Raw genomic sequence first — 22,558 nt, 5'->3', positions numbered from 1 at the left:
ACCTCTTGGCGGAAGAAGGTGGGCTTGAGGACTGGGGTATAGTCTCCCATCAGTTGGAGGAGGGGGCTCCAGCCTCCCTGCCCAACATGGGTTTCACCCCCCGACTTAATGAAGAAAGTGGGCCAAAGCTAGAGAAAGGCTTGTTTCTTGATGCTTTTTTTTGGGGGGGGGGGGCGGGTTTCGCCATTCTCATCCCTCAGATTATTTGGCGCAACTGCAGCCCTACCTCTGCTTAAGGAGATCTCACAGACATGCTTACTAGTGCATGCGTTAGTGCGGATGCGGGTGCGGGTGCTCGACGTAAACGCTCCTTGTTGCATCATTCGATGATTTCACGTGCTCGGCGCCGCTTATTGCATCATTTGATGATTTCATGTGTTCGTCGTTCCTAGTTGCATCATTTGAGGGTCAGCCCTCGTTCACGATACCAAACCAGCCTCCTTGGCTGACAGTCTGGCCCATATGATCACTGTTTGCATGTGTGGGTGTGTGCTCGCTGTCACTGTTTGGTCGGAATCATGCCATGAACCAGCAGGAGCTGAGGGGCGGCTGCGAAGTAGATCTGCCCTCCCTCGCCTGTCGGTGGTCTGCGGGCAAATCTGCTACACTGGCACAGAACAATATCATGCAACAATGCTTATTTCATTAAGTGACCGCGCTGTTCCAGTGCGTATTGTCCCTGGACCGCTCAAGCATCAGCGTTTTAAACCTCACGCGGGGAGCACGTCAGCTCCGGCAGCCCTGCTGAGCGTCACTGACTCGCCCTCACGCCGGGCGCTGTGTGAATGGGTGGAGTGGCGGCCTCGCAGGCGGTCGGCGGCCGCGTTAATGGAGTCTAATTACCTGCTGATTTACCTGACAGTTTTCAATTTGCTTGCAGCTATTTGACTGCGTTCCCATTGGTATCGGGGCAGGCGCTGGCGATATATCTCGAAGCCGTCACCATTACTAACCTCAGAATCACGACGCCGTTAGTCATGTGCGTGGTTAAAATGCAGACAACTGGGGTTGGAGAGCTTGCTTGTAACGCTACAGGTTCGGAGAGCCATGCAGGCTATTATGCGGTGCAGACACGCCAGCCAGCAGGGCGTAGCTTAAAAAGCCGTTCGAGCTTATTCCTCACCCGCAGGTGATTGTTTTTGAAGGGATGCGGGACATTTAGACATGAAGACCGGAGACCATGTCATGGACTAAGTGCGTGCTTTTTAGCGTCTGACGACACATTCCAAAGCTTGATTCAGGAAGGCCCTGTTTTACCCGTCGCATAACTATATCAGCATCAGCTCATAGTTTTAAGGGTCCCTTCACTGCTCACATTCAATACGAGCTCCTCTTTACTGCAATTCGCCAGCATCCGCGAGTCTCGTGACTACATCAATGGCCTCGCCCTTCTGGAACTATGGACACGTGAAATCCGAAAGTTTTTTCCGTTATCGCGAATGTCTTGGTGATCAAATACGATTCGGATTGCTCTTTTAATTACTAGATGTCCTGCATGATGAAAAATACTTTCATCAATCTAGAAGGCTTTCGTCAGCCTTTCATCAATCGATCAGACCATCTTGGGTAGCTCCGTTCAAAAGTTATCTGTTTCATAATCCACACATCGAGGTTTTGCACCACAGCAACGCATGACCTGCTTTTCCCTTTCTGACGTAACTGAAAATATATGTTGTTAAATAGATTTAGTGTGTATACTGAGACTTAATGAGCATAATGGCATGCCAGTAAAGGCTCTGAATTTAAAGAGGTTGATGCAACCACGTGTCCAGTGACGTTGGAATTACTCCGATGTATACTACGGTTTCGTCGGAGGATGTATATATATATATATATATATATATATATATATATATATATATATATATATATGTGTGTGTGTGTGTGTGTGTGTATGTGTGTGCTAAAATGGACCGTAGGATTAGTAGATGTGCGCAACGGTTAGAGGCACACTTCGCTCGAATTTAAAGTGTGGAATAGGTGATCCGGTCCCTCGGACATTGAAATCTAACGATGCAATGTTGACGGGCCAGGACTCAAATGGAAGCATTTGGTGGAAACTAAATTCTCCATCCGGAGGAAAAAAAACGAAAAAACCTTTGAAACCTTCCTCTAATATCTGACCCTGTAAATGTTACTCAATTTTTTATCTCCCACTAACATCTGAACGCACATCATCAAAAACATGTCTAGAAAAAGGTAAATCCATCATATTACTGGACGAATCAATTTCGGAATAGAAGTGAACGACATTTCATCATAGTATTGCGATCCAAACAAGCTCTTTTTATCCGCCTGCGGCAACTTGAAGCTTTATTTAAACGTGGTGAATGACATCTTATGACCTATTTGAAGACAAAAAGCCGATTTTAGTCACACATTGGCTTTCGATAGCATATGTCATCTGTCAACGCATTCTCTCGAAAAACGTCATTCCTCTAGTCCTGATGTCTACCACAGATGAAGTCTGCCACTGGCCACAGACATTACAGAATGCGACATCTTTTATCGTGATATGTAAAACGAATCGGAACCAGGACTCCTATGGAAAGGACGGATAGTCAGGAAAAAAGGGCAAATTCTGAATCATCCGGATGTAGATGGTTGGTAGCGAGATAACCAAACCAAAAGAATCGCCCATTGCCTCCACCCCACTCATTAGGATCAACCCATCTTTTTGAGCCCAAACCTCTCACTTTTGTCGGGTTCCACAATGTCGCACGTTGCGAAATGTAAGGTCAAGACATCTCTAGAACCTCCCCCACCATCTTGCCTTATTGGCGTAGCTGCCATTCTCCATCACACTCAGCGCTACAGATACCGACTCCCAGGCTCCGGTCGAATTTATTCGCCGCGCGCTGCCGGTGTTTTGACTAATTCCAGCCGTCGGTGGGGTGCTGGGGTCACCCCAGGGGTTAGTGCAGCAGCGGCGGTCAAGGTGTGAACGAGCGTGACTAGCGCTCGCACGAGGGGCCCACCGATCGCCTCCATTACCATAAAGAGCAAGCCGTGCGCGATTGTTAGCATACTGAAACGGACTCGGCCCCTCCGCAAAACAGGGGCCGCGCGCACGGAATGTGTCGGTCAAGATTACCATACAAAGTATTCCTTTTTTGGGAAGCGCGGGTGTTAAAAACGTGCGGGGAGCCCGTGTAATATGTTACCACTTTGATAAGTAACGAGGAGGAGGTCGGGATTTATTTCATGGGCAGACTGGCCAGGCTCAGCCCACGGGTCCGCTCATTGTTTGCTGTTTTTGTAGCGCCGCATTTATCATGTCTTCGCAGGCTGACGTCTCACGGCCTGAGAAGGAAGCGCAAAAACGTACGAGGCATGGCAGAGCGAGCGCCCGCTGGCCATGGCGGCCGCCCAGCCGACGGTGAGGAGGCGGCCCATAACGCATGCCCTTTACCGCCTCGCAAGTCCCGATTGACCGCCTTGTCGTGCGCTGCTAACTGGCCACTCCGCTCACCGTTGCCTTACCCGCCGCTCATCCCGTTCGTACGCCTTTGCGGTTGTTGGTGGCAGCATATGGCGGTGCCGGCCCCAAAGCAGTGCCCTCTGCATCTTCAGCGGGCCGTCCTGGCGCCCAGAAGGCAGCCGTCTCCCGAAGCGACGCCTGTGCCGTCCATGCCGTGGGGGATGTCATCATGGACTCCAGCCTGTCGCACGGATGCATGCCGCGGGCGTGATGGATTACTCTCAGGCTAGAAACGCGCATGCTTCGCACTGTTACAATCTTCGGCTGCGTGCACGGATAATGACATTGGAACATGGTATGTCACTTATTGTGGAGGCTACTAGTCCGCGTCTTTTGTTTCGGGCCTACTCACCCAGATTTTCACTTAAATTTATCATTGATCCATGAGTCTAATGCCCGGCACCGCTTCCCCATTCTTTGAGAAGGGTGGAGGCAGCTGCCTCTTTCGACAACGATTCAAGTGCGCTGCCACACCCAGAGAGCAGACGCAGAGGGCCAGAGCTGCCACGCCCAGAGGGCGCTCACGGACCGCACGTGCCTGTCGCACTAACACACTTTGAAAGGCGGAGGGCAAGGCACGCCTATTAGGCTAAGTGGTATGCCAAACTCGCCGGTAGGGCTTGGTGATGAAAAGCCGCTGGCGAACGGTCTAATCACTCGTGTCTACCTCGTTTGCCAAGGGAGCAGTCTTGCCCTCTGTTACCGCCTACTCATGTGACAGCGCAGGAATTCGGCGCGTTTAACTAAGGTCATCATTAGTCGACCTCTCCTCCCTTCTATTTGACATTCGGCCCAACAATTTCTGGTGCTTTCCGCCATTTGTCGCTTAGAAGCCTCCCGAATATCCCAAAGTCTGACCCAGTACAAGGTAGCGTGAGCGCCGCGAGGGAGGCGCCCACTCCTTCTTTTCACCCCTCCCCGTCGCAAGCATCTGCGCTCTTTCCGCGGCACCTCCGGCGCGCTGACGCTATCTGGCGGCAGATCCAGCGCAGGCGTTGCTCGACGGCTGCGTTACGATAGCCGCCGTATCTGCGGCTTCACAGCCGCGCCAGTCTGGTGTGCGCGCGATGCTCGCTGAGCCAGTAGACACTGAGTCAGCAGACAGTCAGACGGCCCGGGCAGACGCAGCGGCGGTGATCGCTGAGTCAGCAGACAGTCAGACGGCCCCGGGCAGACACAGCCGCGGTGATCGCTGAGTCAGTAGACAGTCAGACGGCCCCGGGCAGACGCAGCCGCGGTGATCGCTGAGTCAGTAGACAGTCAGACGGCCCCGGGCAGACGCAGCCGCGGTGATCGCTGAGTCAGTAGACAGTCAGACGGCCCCGGGCAAGACACAGCACCGCGGTGAATCTCTGAGGTCAGTAGACAGATCAGACGGCCCCGGGCAGACACAGCCGCGGTGATCGCTGAGTCAGTAGACAGTCAGACGGCCCCGGGCAGACGCAGCCGCGGTGATCGCTGAGTCAGCGGACAGTCAGACGGCCCGGGCAGACACTGACCCAGTGCCGTCGTGCGCAGTGGTGCGCAGCTGACTGGAGCAGCCCCAGCGGATCCGGAGGTGGCCGAGGGGCCGCCATCGCAGGCGATAGCCTTGGCGTTGGTCCGGCGTCGAGCCAACGGCGCAGCTCTGGCGTGCGTCGTAGACTAGGGCTCAAAATTGTATGAGCTGCACGTACCGGCCCGACCAAACGCCTTTGGAAAGCGTTTTTGTTCTGAACATTAGGGCGTAGGAGACCAAGATCTGCCTGAAGAATCATCATCGAAAATTCACGATGTCGCAGTCATTTTGCCACGTATAAAAACAAACGCAGCTCGTGTAACTTGGCACGCCATGTGTCGAATTGTGTGCCTAACATTTCGAAGGGCAACTCTCGCAACGAAGGGGATTGACCACAAAGGTTTTCCGCGTTTTTGAGAGAAGGCGACGCATATCGACAGGCGCAATGCGGCCATTACGCCCGATTTCCATGGGTAAAAGGTTAGTGCTTTGAGAGTGAGGGCTTTGGCCGAATATTGGGTAGCATATGTTACCAGTTACCATCAAGTTACCAGTGATGCCAAGTGGTGGCAGCCCCATGAGCGTAGCTCACATCGTGCGCCTGACAGCTGACAGCAGCGTAGCTGACAAGGTGGCCAAAAAGTAACATCTCAGGCAGCATAATCGATGAACATATTTTTTGTTTGCCGAGAGTGCAGCTTTGAATTTGCTCTGTGACTATCTTTCCACGCGACCGGAGGCGGTCCGTTAATGGTTGGAGCTCTATCGCTCTAGACGCTCTCTCGCTGGTTCCGTGATTAACACTAATGACTTGACTTATAGCCATATGCGCATGGTTACAAAAGTTTCGTCTGTGTACCCATTACCTGCATCTGTTATAAGACATCTGCAAGCATTTACACTTCTGGGGGTGTCGTCCACCTTAACAGTGTTGCCAACTGAATTTTGACATGACATTTCGTAAATTGGACCCACAATATGGTAGTGGTAGCATAAGTGATGGTATGGTTGGCATTATTTCTTAATCTCCTGGCATTGGAATGTAATCATTCGCACAATTCGGTGCGCACTGACGGTAGTCTTGGAAATTTGTCACTAACATTTGGAGCAAGATAACGTCTATGCATAAAGCGCAGCAGTTCCCGTGCATCTTGATACAACGCTGCATCTCGCCTCCAAATTACCCAGAAATCTCTCTCACAACACGATTCCATTCAACTGTCCGTTTCAACACCAGCAATTGTTCTCCGTCGTCACCTTTCACCCGGGGCGGCTTTGAGCCGCGCGGCACGCGAGCCGGGCCCGGAGTGTCGACATCCGTGCCGTCTCATTACTGGGGCCTGTTGAGGCGGAGTCCTTCAGCGAAGCTGCGGCGCGGCTGGCCGGCCTGCAGCGCCGCCGGCGCGGCCTGAGCAGACCCGGCGCGGCGGCACGCTGAAATACGGCCCCAACAAAGCCGGCACTGCGACACGCCAGGCGTCACAGAAACAATGCAGCCGCGCCGTGCAGCCGCCGCCCGCACCGCCAGGGTGCCAGCGCATTGTGCAACGAATGAAATCAAACAAGGTTACCCCCGCAAACGTTAACAGCAAAGAGCTTGTGTGGCTTAAAGTTTTCAATGGTTTCTGCCTGAACAATTCTGACGCAAGGTGCAGCCAGAGTGCTCCGCTCCTAATGTGGATCCTCGAGACGCTGCTCTTGGTGTAAGCTTGTCTGTTCTGTTTCAATGTCAGTGAACATTTTTTACAGCAATATTTCATGCTCGTGGATACATACCATTTGGTCGTCTTGTGCATCGGCCAGAGGCATTGTTTGCGCAATGTCCAAGATGGTTCGAAAACAGTTCGCTTCGAAGCGTGTTCTGTATCTAAGGTGTGATTTAAATAACGACCAAATAATGTATATGAGTGCTGGTTTCAGGTCAATCTGTTCTGAACGGTGACTCTTAATATCCCCAAGTATTTATGTTTCGCGAACTAGGCGCGGAAAGTGAAGAGCTTGAACATACAAAAAGTACGCAAGTGATGCACACGCACGTCTTCATTTGGGCTTTATTAGCATACGGTGTTTGCAAAAATGTGCTGACACTGCATATTCCTTGGCGTTGTTTTAAGCCCACCGGTTAGCTCGAGCTAGACGGCGGATTTATATGTACCCAAGCAAGCCATAACAATAACTCGAGGAAGGATGTGGAGGATCATTACCACACTTGCGCTACGTTTCTATTATTGGGCAAGGCTACCATCACAAGCACTAACAAAAACAAAATACATCGTGCAGATATACACGAGAAGGCACGAGCTGTAGATTGTAAGACATGAATCACAACCAGCTTCCAAGATACAAAGGGATGTAATCATACATGAAACCTGCTACCGACAATGTTTTGCAGACCCGCAGGAATGACAATCTCATTCGGAGCTTACTTGTTTGGCTCGTTTCTCAACGTACAGCTACGCCACCACACCTTAGTTTTCATGAGTGTGGGCAAGTGAGATGAGGTATCTAGTGGTCCTCGAACTATACGTTCGTCTGATGTGCGGTTCGGGTTTGGCGCTCTGTTCTAAGACTGCGTGACCTAATTTGAGCGGTGGTCTGTAACCTGCCTGTGGGTTAGCGTATGGAAAAGGTCAGTTCCGGTTTGATGTTACTTCACCGGCCATCACGTGGCTACACCTGAGCGGGAGTCGCACCCCCTGACTTAAGGAGCGGAGAGCGACAAGTTATTCAAGCGGTTGGGACGCCGATTACAAGGAACAGCTTCTACTCACGCCAGTAAGCTCTTCACACAAACGCCTGCTTCCATTTGTCCCTCACATGTAGCCTCCTGCACCACTCCGTCACCAGCAAGCAGCAGCAACTGCACGCAGGCCAGTGATAAATGACGGCACGCTGACAAACGAGCCATGCTAATTACGTCGCATCTGCCGGACCAGGCCGCGTGTCGATGCGTGTGGTAGCCGGTGCGTGAGCGGATCAGTTAGAGAGTGCCTCGGCGGCGGCGAGAGAGAGAGAGAGAGAGAGAGAGAGAGAGAGAGAGAGAGAGAGAGATAGAGAGAGAGAGAGAGAGAGAGAGAGAGAGAGGAGAGAGAGAGAGAGAGAGAGAGAGAGAGAACCTGAGAGTAGAGAAGAGAAGAGGAGAGAGAGAGAAGATAGACGAGAGGGAGGAAGCGGCTCACATTGCCAGGCCAGCTGCCGCGCGCACGCCTCCACCCCTCCTCCGCGCCCCACCTACGCCGGCAGCTGACGTGTAATCTAAAAAGGCCGCCGTCGGGACACCAAAAAACAGTCAAGAAGCCAGGAAGTCAGCTGACCTACCAGCCGCCCCGATCCTGGCCTGTGTCAAGTGAATCATGATTGTGTTTGCAGTCCGCGTGGTTGATAGATTACGCATTGTAATCAGATGTGGTCTTTTTACTGGCATTATTGTATGTTCTTCACTTGGCTAACGACACGACTCATCAGTCATTTCGATAGCACACGGCTGTACATACACTGGTAAGGCTTATGTTGATATCTGACAGACGAGCACGTACTTCCCACGTAAGCTTCACTTGTTGATGAAACGCATAAGTCGTCCCTGGACAGAAGCATGTTCTTGTCTATGCCGCAGTTATCGGGGAACTATCATGCCTCCAAGCGCATCGCAATAAATCAGCAATGATCGATAGCATTTTTTGAGCGGTATCTTTGAAACGTGGCTTTCACATTGTTTACTCCTCCACACTGGGAATTTGTCACTGTAGTGATGGTATCGAATTTCTCCACAAACGAAGAAACATGGCTTACATCCGGTCCGACGGGCTGTAAAACCTTTGTGCTCCAGTAAGCATAACCTGCCGACAAGCGTGGAGACGACAGCTGCTGCCATCTACCGACGAGCGCATGAGTCGGCCCGAACTCCAGCTGACTGGAGAGACGGGCCCGCTGCTCGGCACCGGCCGCATCGCGCCCTGTTAGTCTGGCACGAGCCGCGGACGCCGGTGGAGCGTCGGGACGCCGCTCGGACGCTCGTGCCTGCCGCCGACTGAGTGCGGGCCTGAAGTGGTGACGGTGACCGGCTGGTGACTGCGACGGCATGCGGCTGCTGGTGATGAGTTGGTGGAGCTGACCAGCAGCACACGGGATCGCTGCAGGTGACGCGAGTGCGTGGATGAGAGTGCAATGGCGCCGCTGGTGGCGCTCCTGCTGGGACTCGCGGCGGCGACGGCCGCCGAGTCCGAGTGCAGCTGGGAGAGCAGTGTGGACGGCGGACAGATCCGTGTTCTCTGCCGACCGAGGGCGATCGACGCTGCCTTCACTGTCGGCGGGAAAAGTGCGACACTCCCCGAGTCCAGTGTCACCTCGCTGGTGACCCGGTGTCGCAGTGCGGACGTCGAGAGCTACCTGAGCAACGGCACGTTCTCTGGTCTGACTGGCCTGGCGGAGCTGACGGTGGAACGGTGCAGGATCGCCACGCTGCCCGCGGTGCTAGACCAGCTGAGGCAGCTGCGCTCCCTCAGCCTGAGAACGTTCAACGACGACGTGCACATGGTGGTGGAGGGCGGCGCCCTGGGTGAGCTGCAGGCGCTCCAGCACCTGGACCTCAGCCACAACAGGCTGTGGACACTGCCCGGCGCGCTGCTGTGTCCTCTGCAGAACCTGCGGAGCCTTAACCTGTCGCACAACCACATCCAGGACGCCGAGGGTCTGGGCCTGCACGGTGCCGGTGACCCGATCTCGCTGTCGGGTCCGCTCGAGTGTCGCCTGCCGGAGGTGACCTCACTTGACCTGAGCCACAACCGTGTGCCGACCGTGGGTACTGCCATGCTCGAGCCCTTCCCGGCGCTGCTGCGTCTGTCGCTGCGCCATAGCCGTGTGGAGCTGCTGGAGGACGGAGCGCTGGACAGCGTGCCCTCTCTCGGCCAGCTGGACCTGTCCGGCAACGAGCTGGTCAGCCTGCCGCACGACTTGTTCCTGAGGACGACCACCCTGTCCAAGATCCGACTAGCCAACAACAGCTTGTCGGCACTGACGCCCGGCCTGTTCTCCGGCCTCAGCCAGCTGCAGCTGCTGGACCTCTCCGGAAACCAGCTCACCTCCACGTGGATCAACTCTCAGACCTTTTCCGGGCTGGTGCGGCTCGTCGTGCTGGATGTGTCGGCCAACAGGCTGAACCAGATCGACCAGTCCATGTTCTCAGACCTCTACAGCCTGCAGATGCTGAAGCTCCAGGACAACCAAATTGATGCTATATCTGCAAACACGTTTGCCGCCCTCTCCAACCTCCATACGTTGGCTCTGTCGCGCAACAATTTGCACAGAATCGATACCCTAAGCTTGAATGGTCTACACATGTTAAGTTCCCTGTCGATGGACGGCAACATCATTGACACTGTTCGCAAGGGAGCGTTCAAAAACACCACCAATCTAAGGAACCTGAAACTGAACGAGAATCGTCTGACCCGTGTTCCCGAGGCATTTGAAGACCTTCACCTGCTAGAAACCTTAGATCTCGGGAGTAATTACGCATCTAGCGTAGAAGATAAGCGTTTCTTTGGCATGAATCAACTGCAGTCTCTCCACATGCAGGGAAACATGCTCACCAACGTAACGAGCAAAATGCTGAGCAGCCTTCCGCAGCTGAAAGTCCTCAACCTAGCCAACAACCTGATCAGCGCAGTGCAGTTTGAAGCGTTCGAATCAAACGCAGCTCTCGAAGCCATTCGGCTGGATGGGAACCAGCTAACGAACATCAGCGGCCTTTTCCGTGGTCTGTCACGTCTGCGTTGGCTGAACATGAGCAACAATCAAATCGACACGTTCGACTACGGCATGCTTCCAAATGGCATTCAATGGCTGGATCTGCATCAGAACAAGATTCGGCAGCTAGGAAACTATGACGACGTTGCAAGTCAGATGTCCATCACGACCCTGGACGCCAGTTTCAACAGGCTGACGTCACTGAGCGGCAAGAGCCTGCCGAACAGTGTCGAGCTGCTGGTGCTCAACGATAATCTGATCACGCACGTGGAGCAGTACACATTCTTTCTCATGACTAACCTGTCACGAGTCGACCTGTTTGCCAACCAAATCACGAAGCTGGAGCTGAATGCCTTGAGGTTGAACATGCCGAACGGCACAAATGTTATGCCTGAAGTATATGTCGGTGGGAATCCCTTCATCTGTGACTGTGGCATGGAGTGGTTGCAGCGGTATGATCAGATCGAAAATCTCTATCAATATCCACGCATCATGGACTTGGAGAGTATCTACTGTAGACTGACCTACAGTCGAGAACGTGCTTTCGTTCCTCTGGTAGACGCCGACACCTCAATGTTTTTGTGTCCGTACCAAACCCATTGCTTTACAACATGCCACTGCTGCGATTTTGATGCTTGCGACTGTGAGATGACGTGTCCAAACAAGTGTGACTGTTACCATGACCAATCGTGGTCCTCAAACATCATCGACTGCACGAACAACGGGTTTGAAGAGATTCCAGACCGCCTGCCAATGGATGCTACCCAGGTGTACCTGGACGGGAACGTCTTCCGCAATCTCTCCAGCTTGACGTTTCTGGGCCGCAAAAACATGCAGGTGCTCTACCTGAACGGTTCCCACATAGAGGTCATTCACAACGAAACCTTTGCTGGTCTCCCAAGCCTTACCGTCCTTCACCTGGAGTCCAACGTTATCACTGAACTCCACGGCCAGGAGTTCGTCGGTCTGAACCACCTCCGAGAGCTTCACCTGCAGGACAACCGGCTCCGTCAGGTGGCGGACGTCACGTTTGTGCCGCTGATCCAGCTGGAAGTGCTGCGTCTGGACGGCAACCAGCTGGCCATGTTCTCGGCATGGGAGCTGCAGCGGAACCCCTACCTGGTCGAAATCGGACTTGTCGGCAACCCCTGGAGCTGCGAGTGTAACTTTGTCAGCCAGCTCCGCGGCTGGCTGGCCACCAACGTCAGAAAGGTGGACGATGTCAGCGCGCTGGTTTGCTTCTTCGGTGGAAGGGACAGCGGAGTGCCGGTGCACGCAGAAAACGGCACGTGCTACACGAGACAGACGGAGCCGACCGGCCGGACGATGTCGGCGTCCGAGTACGCGGTGATCGTGGTGAGCGCCCTGGCGATGGTGACGCTGCTCGTCTGCCTGCTCGTCCTCGTGTCTGTGTACAGGACCGAGCTGCGCGTATGGATCCACTCGCGCTGCGGCGTGCGCGTCTGCTACCGCTCGGCGCTGGACGAGCCGCACGAGCGGCTGTTCGACGCCTTCGTCAGCTACAGCGACCGGGACCGGTCGTTCGTGCACCACGTGCTGGTGCCCAAGCTGGAGCGCAGCGAGCCGCCGTACCGGCTGGCGCTGCACGACCGCGACTTCCCGCACAGCGCCTACCTGGCCGACACGATCGTCGAGGCGGTCGAGTCGAGCCGCCGGACAATCATGGTGCTCTCGAAAAACTTCGTGGAGAACGAGTGGTGCCGCTTCCAGTTCAAGTCGGCGCACCACGAGGTGCTCAAGGACCGCCAGAAGCGGTTGATAGTGGTGATGCTAGGAGACGTGACGCACCGGGAGCTGGACCCTGACTTGCGGCTTTGCCTGAAAGCCAACATGTGCATTAGTTGGGAGGACAAACGGTTCTGGGAGAAGCTCCGCTTCGCCCTGCCAGACGTGAAGAACAACCATCGAGTGCTGAACTCGGTCTCCCACTACTCGGAGATCGACGAGAGCGTGTGCTATCGGCGCACCCCTGACACCATGGAGAGCGTCTGGGGCTGAGGTGAGTTCGTTTTTTACGTGATTTCTACACAAGTCCCTCTCCCAGCACAGCTGAACACTGAACATTTGAACACTGAACACTGAACACTGAACACTTTTTCCCTGTGACCCCGATCTGAGGGCTGGGGAACTGTCGGCTATCTGCGGCTATATGGGCATGCATTGATCATGCGGCTGCTTGATCCTGAAACATGTTTGCACATTTGCACATGTATTTTCAATGTCCACATATCCACCCTGTACGAATGTGAGGTTTTGAAATTGGATCACCTTTTTGCTGTTTAAAATAGCGCAAAATACCTCAAGAACCTGTTGCCATGCTCTGGGTACACCAACGCAGACATCATCGAACCAATTGATACCATAATCACATGCATGCAAACTTTGGCAGAACCCTTGCCCACAAGGGAGCGGAGGTCGATGCAACCTTTACTCTGTTGGAAATATTTTCTTGTCGCGCCCTGGAAGCACGCTCAAGTTATTGTGAGCCCCAAGGACATTCAATGCACATGTTTTGGCACCCGCTTCGTGTCTGGCTTTCATGGCTTCTGCGGAGCGGCCTTTTTAGAATCTCCGTATGACAACGCTTCTGCCAGCGTGGGCGACAGGAAGTTACCCAGGAGAACAGTCAACATTTTCTTGGGGAGAGAGGGGAGGGAGCTGAGTAGAAACTCATCACGCTGATTTTTTAAGCTTGTGTCTGGAGCCATTTATAGCCAGGGGCGTCGTTTCACACAGCTTTGTACAATAAGGTGTGGGGGGGGGGGCGAGGGGCTACTGAGCAGAAAGAAATGGCGTAGTCTAATCTCAAAATAGTCTGAAAACGAGTCTCTCCCGGACTTGGCATCCTTTCTTTACAAAGTTGGAGGCTAGGAAACTTTACCATTGTCTAGGGTGTAAGAATACAAAAAATACCCAAAAAAATGTTTACCTATGAAAACATTTTTTTTTCGGCACGGAAGGGGGCTCGGGCTTCCCTTCCTGATGAGCCTCTGGAGTTACCCGCTTGATTTGAATCAAATTTAAAAAAGGATTGACCACTCGAAATCGAACTTTCTACGTCGTGTGGGTGATGATGCGGCGCCGATGCAGCCGACGAATCCCTTTTAGTATATCCCCCCATAGAACGGTGCATACACCGTTACACCGTTCCACTCATGAAACCTCTGCACCATATGAATTGGTTTGAAACACAAAAATGAATGCTCTCAAGATTGCATAAAAACACACCCGTATACGCACCAAACTGATGTATCGCATGGTTGCGCAAATTTTGAAATATAACTCTGAAAAGGTCTGATCCCTGGGTAACGAGCTAGCCTTAACCTGACAGCATAGGACCAATCACCGATCAACGAAAAAATTGTGACCAATCACGAAATGTCGTTCAGGCCAATCCAATAGCTTTCTGTGTAGATCATTCGTAGTTCGGAAGAGGCAGGGTGTGTTGCGCCGACCCTTGCCCCTCCCCACTCCGCGAACAATCTGCTATGCGCTATGAAATGCGGCAAATGCGGCAGAGGGCCAAGGCGTCTACCCTAAGGCTCGTGTGTGATTTGAAAGTGATGTAGATGCGTTCGTTGGGTCGTTGTACCATTGTGTTGTATCATTTATAGGGTTAATGCTACTCGTCTAACACATACAGCACAACGATGTCATATTGACCATTTTCAAATGTCCCTGGTGATATTTACGCGTCATCATGCAGGTCATATCTAAACGTGTTGGCTGGGCGGGGAAATACCTTCCCAGTCGCCCAACGGCATGCACAGTCGTCCAAGTATCTCTCCCCAGTAGCTGAATTTAGCCGCCCCAGTAAGTACTGAATTATGCTGTGCGCCAGCAGAACAAAAATGCCTGCATACATGGCGACAAGAGCATTTGCTTCCATGCAGGATACTTAATGTGTTAAATGTGGATAGCTCCAACCCCCCCCCCCCCCCCCAGCCTCCTAGTCACGCGGCTTGATTGCTCTGTGAAAACTTCCTAAGATATGTCTTAGTAGTAAATTTTTGCTTTCATTTGCTTTATCAAGCTATTTACATATGCTGACAACGTGTAAATGTCTTTCGGGTACGAATGTAACTGCTATCATTCTTCATATACCTATCTGATATCGATCAGTGTAGCGTTTCATTGGGGAATCGCAGGCTATGCAAGGGTTACACGTAATGAAGAGCAGTGTGTTCGTGCCAGATCACGGCGTGCTGAGCTGTGTTAGAACGCTACATTCAATTTTTAAGCAAAAGTTGTGCTGGTCCATAGACAGTTTGGATAGACAACACTTTTGTATTACATAAATTTACCTTTCTTATATTAGAAGTGGCACATCACCTAAAATACTGCTTGAAAGTGCTACACCCGAAACGGGAAATAAAAAATTGTAGTCCTCATGCATATGCTGCTGTTGTTTAAGTTTTGTCCCCTCTTAGGATTAGCTGTTATTTGCTCAGTGTACTCGTCAGTGACTTTGCATTGAAACGCTACGAGAAATAACGAAAGGATTGGAAGGGAATCTTAAGATTAAGAGGAAACTCTTTAAGCGTGGGAAGTATCTCCTTAAAATAAAAGGGAACCTTTTAAGATTAAGAAAAAGTCCTAAAAGTGAAGACATTATCTAAAAATAAGAAGAGACTCTTTCGAAGCTAAAAGCTCTCTCATGTAAAAGGATGCTCTTTCAAGGTAAGAACAAACTTTTTTAAAGTGAGGGTAAAAGGGCACTTTTGTCATTCATCTAAAATGCTACCAAGTTCATCTTCATGCTAATCCCAACGACGTCTGCTAAATGTCAAGCATGTACACCATGCGGTGAGCAAAACAGACTTTACACGCTGCTACCGCGTTTGCAGTTAAAAATTATCTGTAGCTATCTGTCATGCACATTTTACTCCATAGTCTCAGGCCCGCTAAGTTTGTAACGGTCTCTTTAAATTAAAGCAGACCCATGCTTGGAAGTGCCTCCTTCAAAACTGTTGTGAGTGGAAAATGCTTGGGTCCCCATATAAGAACTTTTTTGAATTCCTAATCACTTTCAGCGAATCTTTGCCCAGATCGACCGGTTCACTGCATTGTTTTCATCCTCCTTAAATCAGTAATCAACGCTCGGCTCTTCGTTCTGAATACGCTTTGATTATACTTTTACGGCTGAGATGTAAAATTTTACGAAGCACCTATCGACGCAAAGTGCCGATTATCTGCGGGCTTCCAAATCCGGTGGAAGTCGGAATTAGACGCCAGGGAGGAATGGCCGACCACCACACTGGGCTGGCGAGCAGGCGAAGAGTGCTTCAGCGACGGAGTTTCTGATCATTTTAAGCCTGCCCATAATGCGACCGAACGTTGGTTTTCGCAATGATAGTTTGTTTTCAACGGGCCAAACCCAGGCTGTTACAGCCGAAATGAACCGGAACCTGGAGCCAATCAACAGATTCAGTAATTCAGAAAGCTCATATCGCTTTCGGGGTGGCGAGAATTGTTTGAACTGTAGTCGAAAGCGATTAGAACACCGAGTTCACATGCAGACAGTGAAAGCACATCATCGTTCGCATGAAATTATGTCCTCGCGCAAGGTCAGAGCGAGCTACATCCGGCACTTGGAAAATATCATCGCTACAGGCCTACCATTTGAAAACAGAACTACCGGTCTGCCAAGCCTGTCCGTTCTCTGGCGTCCGACGTTCTCTCGTACTCCGCCTGCACGCCGCGGTCATTCTTGCTGACGTGCACTGCCTCCGTACGAGGCACGCAACACGCCTCCCTCCCGCCTCAACTCGGACCAAAAGTTTCAGCCTTCCCTCCTGAAAGCGATGCGGACAGCGGCTGGCTGGGGTTTCTCCAGCTTGTTTGCCCGTGGCTGCTGGTCGGATCATTATTGGAAACATGTCAGTGGTGGGTGCATGTAAGTTTGGCCGGCCGGGCAATATAGCGCTCCTCCAAGCCGCCCGGTGAATGAAAACCAGCAGCCGCACAAAGGCTTCGCTGCGAACCAACAGGAGGTGGGTTGGCGCCGGCATACCGGTGCTGATTCTCATGAGAACTGACCTTAATAAAGCGGAGCACGTGTGCGGAGTATGTCCATTGACTTGATCTGGGTGAGCGGGGCCAGGCGTAATGACGAGTTAGCCGTCTTACTGTGCATCTATCTCTGAAATTAGCTGCCGTCTAGTTAACTAAAGCACCCTTCATTGTCACTTACGGCTTTTTAAGCTGATTACATTGCGTTAATAGCTCATTAATTCAGCAGGCTGCAGCCGAGGTGGCGGTACGAGAGGAAGCTTGCATTAAGTTGGCACGGACCTCCACTTCAGGAGCTCGCTCCAAATGTCCACGAAATTGACCACTCCTGGTGTTGGCACCACTATGAGCCCAGGCGCGGTGCCGAAAGTTGTTAACTATGAGCCCGGCGCGCACGCGGAGACCTACCAGACTTCGATGCTTCCAGCGCATCTTTAATTCATGTCATTGATCCAACAGACGTCCAGTCGATCTTTTTCATTTTGCTCAGTCCGATAGTGGACAGTTGATGCGGACTTGAGCCACCATGCGCCGTTTCGCTCACACATATCTGTTCTGCGATGGTGCTCTTCGGCTTCATAGCCCATCAAACGCATGTTTTTGCAGACTGGCTGATCCCGCCACGGCCGCAATGTATGCCGCTCGTAACATATATAACATACATGACGGCAGCGAGCGACTGTTTTCAGTCGCCAAGCAAGATAAATGCTCCCATGGAAGGCATCACGGACACCGATTACGAACAATCAATCACTTTCCCGTCGCCGCGATCCATCGCTACACTGCGAGCTCCCGTCGCCGCAGTCCATCGCTGCACTGCGAGCTCCCGTCGCCGCAGTCCATCGCTGCACCGCGAGCTCCCGTCGCCGCGATCCATCGCTGCACTGCGAGCTCCCGTCGCCGCGATCCATCGCTTCATTGCGAGCTCCCGTCGCCGCGATCCATCGCTGCACCGCGAGCTCCCGTCGCCGCGATCCATCGCTGCACCGCGAGCTCCCGTCGCCGCGATCCATCGCTGCACTGCGAGCTCCCGTCGCCGCGATCCATCGCTTCATTGCGAGCTCCCGTCGCCGCGATCCATCGCTGCACCGCGAGCTCCCGTCGCCGCGATCCATCGCTGCACCGCGAGCTCCCGTCGCCGCAGTCCATCGCTGCACTACGAGCTCCCGTCGCCGCAGTCCATCGCTGCACTGCGAGCTCCCGTTGCCGCAGTCCGTCGTTGCACTGCGAGCTCCTGCCGCCGCAGTCCATCGCTGCACTGCGAGCTCCCGTCGCCGCAGTCCATCGCTGCACTGCGAGCTCCCGTCGCCGCAGTCCATCGCTGCACTGCGAGCTCCCGTCGCCGCGATCCATCGCTGCACTGCGAGAGAGAAAGCGCTCCAGCAGCTTGTCAGTGGTTATAGCCCAAGGCAGGGCTGAATAGGCCCAGTATCTAAACGGAGTGTGGATGTGGCTCGCGGTCCTGAATTTGCGTAATTTCACAGTTCATTCGTGTTTTGCTGCAGACGCCAAAATGCACAGAAAAGAAAGGGGAGCAAGGGAACACTGCCAGCAGGTGCTTACATTATCGCCTATGCTCCCAAATAGCCTGGCGGTATTTAGTTTTTATGGCCGCGTTGAATACGAGGTAATTGTCCGTTTCGTCAAATCCGATTTCCCTTTTGAGGACAGCGGACAAACTTTCGGCCTTTTCGGATAGGCGAGTTTTGAATATCCTGGATCGCAATGATTACAGTACTATATAGATGATACAACTAATTCAACAATAACGGGTGAATCTGGAATTAAAACCAAATGGTTTTGTGACTAGCACACAACAGAAGGATAGTTGACGCGACCCGTTCCGTATGGCGGAGCGGCCGCCGCCAGGCCGGGCGGGCGGGCGGTGGGGCGGTGCGTGGGACCGAAGTCGTCTGTGACGAGCACGACGACTGCCGCTGTCCCACGCGGCGGCCGGCCCGGCCCGGCCCGGCCCGGCAACATCAAAGGGCTGACCTTGCTAAGGCAGGCCACAAATCACGGCCGCCAACAAGCCACTTGCTTTAGCCGCCGAACCCTCCCTGTTGACTCATGAGTTATGTCTCGGTGTAAAGCTGTTGCAGAGGAGCACGTGAGGCTAATCATAGTGCTGACTGCAATTGTACCGGAAGCAGTCCATTTATTCTCGGAGCGTTCTCGCGCATTGGCCCCACGCACAAGAACGTCGGGAGTGTTATCGTGAAAGCCCTCATCAAAATGCTTGGCAAATGCTAAATCCGGGTAATGAATTGTCAGTTTCCAGACCGGTGCCTTACCTGTTCTCCCCTCTAACATCCTTGTAGCTCAACACATTAATAACCTTAGGTTACACCAGACCTTGGACGTGCTTTGAAATGATTAATTCAGTTGTGCACACCTAAGTGGTGCTCAGAGGAAACAAATATTTGTGTCCAAATATTGGAAAAGAGGAAACAAATATTGTCCGTGTCCCTCATAATGTTTTCCACGTGCTCTAATCACGGTGTGAGGCACTCTGTCTCCCCTCTACCACCTCTGTTTCGCTCCTCTCTATCCTTATATACATACATATATATGTGTAATATATATATATATATACATATATATATGTAATGGGAACATCACAAAGACACAATGGGAACACTATTGTCACAATCACATCGGAAGTGCTCACCGCCCACCACCTAGTAGCTCAAGAGCTCTGCAAGAATTTGTCTGTCTGTTTAAGGCCGGAGAGAGTTCGTTAATGAAAATGCTTTCCCAAATTTGAAGACGTCTTCTGTCACTGCACGTCCGTAAAATGTCAGTGCTGTCTGTCAGTTGTTGTCGTGTCAATGTCATGTCGTGTTCCTGTCGCATGTGGTCCAGGGGTGCCCCGTCACGTAAGTGCATTGTCAGGCGTCGTGAGAGTGTCGTTGTGGTCACACCAATGTAGTGTGTGGGACGAAGTTTGCAGCCTTCGATGTTGCATTGGAATTGATACACTACATTGGTGCATTTCAGTTTGTCGTGTTTGTCTGGGCTGTTTCTCATAAGAAAGTTCGATATCTTCTTATTACAATAGTAAATGACTATGTCTATTTTGTGGTCGTTTTTGCCTTTAACATGTTGAGAGATAATTTCCCGTAAAGCTTTTTCATCCTGTTTGTGAGCAGATGTCATTTGATTTTGATAGTACAGTTTGACGGTCGGTTGGATGTCTTGCCTTGGTTTGCTGTCAAAGTGTCTTGTCATATGTCGTTGTGTCTCGTTTTCAATGTCAGAATTTGAAAAACCGTTGTTCACCAGGATTTGTTTGATTCGTGTACAATTCTGAATGTAGTCCTGTCCAATCAGAGCAGCGCTTAAATGCTCGTCGAAGAAAGGACCTTATGACGCTAATTTTGTAGCGTCGAGGACACTCACTGTCAGCATTTAAGCACCGTCCGTTGTTAGTCTGTTTTCGGTATACAGTCGTTTTGAATTGTTGTCCTTGTCCACAAACTTGTCCCTTGTCTTTTTTCATCCTGTTTGTCCACAAACAGGACGAAAAAAGCTTTACGGGAAATTATCTCTCAACATGTTAAAGGCAAAAACGACCACAAAATAGACATAGTCATTTACTATTGTAATAAGAAGATATCGAACTTTCTTATGAGAAACAGCCCAGACAAGCACGACAAACTGAAATGCACCAATGTAGTGTATCAATTCCAATGCAACAACGAAGGCTGCAAACTTCGTCCCACACACTACATTGGTGTGACCACAACGACACTCTCACGACGCCTGACAATGCACTTACGTGACGGGGCACCCCTGGACCACATGCGACAGGAACACGACATGACATTGACACGACAACAACTGACAGACAGCACTGACATTTTACGGACGTGCAGTGACAGAAGACGTCTTCAAATTTGGGAAAGCATATTCATTAACGAACTCTCTCCGGCCTTAAACAGACAGACAAATTCTTGCAGAACTCTTGAGCTACTAGGTGGTGGGCGGTGAGCGCTTCCGATGTGATTGTGACAATAGTGTTCCCATTGTGTCTTTGTGATGTTCCCATTATGAGTGTTTCTTACATGTATGAAGATGAAAAAATATATGTATATATGTATATATATATATATATATATATATATATATATATATATATATATATATATGTATATCTATGCATAATATCTATGTATATATACACATATATGCATCTGATATATATATATATATATATATATATATATATATATATATATCCCCTTGTCTCGCCTCACTCTGTCCGTTCACCACGGCTTGTCTTCCCTGTTTCAGACGCAGCCTCAGGGGTACGCACTCAGACGGTGTCCACCAGGCCGTGGCTGGCTGGCGGCCGCCTGCTCCGCCGGCCGCCTCTGGGCTCGACGAGGTGCGTCTGCAGCCGCGGCGCTGACTGCGCACCGCGTCGGATCCGCCGGACTCCGTGGGACTCTGCGGGATCAGTGGATCAGCAGGGCTCCGCGGGGCTTTGCGGGATCAGTGGATCAGCAGGACTCTGTGGGATCAGTGGATCGGCGGGACTCCACCGGATCAGCGGATCAGAAGGACTCCACGGGGTCAGCGGATCAGTGGGACTCTAACGGGTCATTGGATCCGCGGGACTCCATCGGATTAGTGGGTCAACAGGACTCCGCGGGATCAGTGGATCAGCAGGACTCCGCGCGGTCAGCGGATTAGCGGGACTCATCGGGATCAGCGGATCAGCAGGACTTCGCGGGATTAGCAGATCAGCTTGCCCCTGGCCCGCTCAGCTGGAGCAGCTGACCCCCAGTGCTGTGATCGCTGAGCGGGACGCGCAGCAGACGACTGGCAAGGACGGGGCAGTCGCGCTGCGGGGTCGTGTTCATCTCTCGCGCTTTATCATCGTGCTTCATGCCTACAGTCACCTGTCTCCAGCAGAGCCGCTGGTGCGCTCCGTGTCGAGTATAGTCCCACGCATGTTTATGTTGCTCTAGTCACCTGACCACATCGGCGGCGATGCTACTGTATTCTGTGATAAGCGGCGGAACGGCAATACACGAAATGCTTATTGTGAGCGGCCAATTTTAACGTTCGACGCTGCGGACGACAGGACGGACGAGATGTGTTGCAACGGACACCGTACACTCGAAGAGGAGGCCTGATCGACGTCAGCTTGGGGATATTCAACACGTACGACGCGTTGTTCACGGATCGTCCATTTACAAAGGACATATTGGAAACGCACGGGTCCGATAACGAAATCGCGTACGAAAACACGGATATCTGTTTTGCGGATGCTGACCGGCCTGCCGCCGTCTGTTCCGCGATGCAATCTCTGTTTTCGCAGTTACAGCAACGAGCTGTGGGTTTGTTTGCAAAACACGGCGGCCCGCAGGGAAAACAAGCGGCCCGGGGGCTCCCAACCAAAGGCGAAGCAGGCATCGGGACCTGACATAGGCCAACGGCACAGGATGATCTGACTGGCTGTCCGAGCACTGATGCATGCACGGCATGGATGGCCACAGAGATCACACCTGGCACCGGAAGAACGCTGCAGAACATATCACGTCCAAGTCAGCTGGATTTGCCGCGACCAAGTTCGTGATCAAAACCCCAGCCCGTAAATTCATCATGTGACCCAAAATGCCTACAGGAATAACCGCAGAGTCGTTCACAAACTCATTCGGGTATAGACAGCATTTGAGATAAGATTCCGCTGATTTTAGCCAAACATGCCAAAAGGTAGATGTTTTAACAAGTCGGTAGCATCTAACACATTGAAACTGCCCACCAGGGAACATAAGTCCAGCATTGGACTACAC

At 52.0% G+C, this 22,558-nt stretch overlaps 1 protein-coding gene across 1 annotated transcript; it reads left to right on the top strand.

Moving 5' to 3' along the window:
- Positions 1-8,957: 8,957 nt before the first annotated feature.
- LOC119103558 (toll-like receptor Tollo) lies at positions 8,958-21,789 on the top strand. The gene is made up of 2 exons (XM_037227138.1): positions 8,958-12,741; positions 21,051-21,789. The coding sequence occupies exon 1, from the start codon at positions 9,144-9,146 to the stop codon at positions 12,738-12,740; it is 3,597 nt and encodes a 1,198-aa protein (XP_037083033.1). The 5' UTR covers positions 8,958-9,143; the 3' UTR covers position 12,741; positions 21,051-21,789.
- Positions 21,790-22,558: the final 769 nt, after the last annotated feature.

This window comes from Pollicipes pollicipes, unplaced genomic scaffold (genome assembly GCF_011947565.3).
Source record: "Pollicipes pollicipes isolate AB1234 unplaced genomic scaffold, Ppol_2.1 Scaffold_5724;HRSCAF=6776_pilon_pilon_pilon, whole genome shotgun sequence".
In the NCBI taxonomy this organism is placed as follows: domain Eukaryota; kingdom Metazoa; phylum Arthropoda; class Thecostraca; order Pollicipedomorpha; family Pollicipedidae; genus Pollicipes; species Pollicipes pollicipes.
Note: the sequence above shows the minus strand (reverse complement) of the source record. Positions and strands in the feature narration are given on the sequence as shown.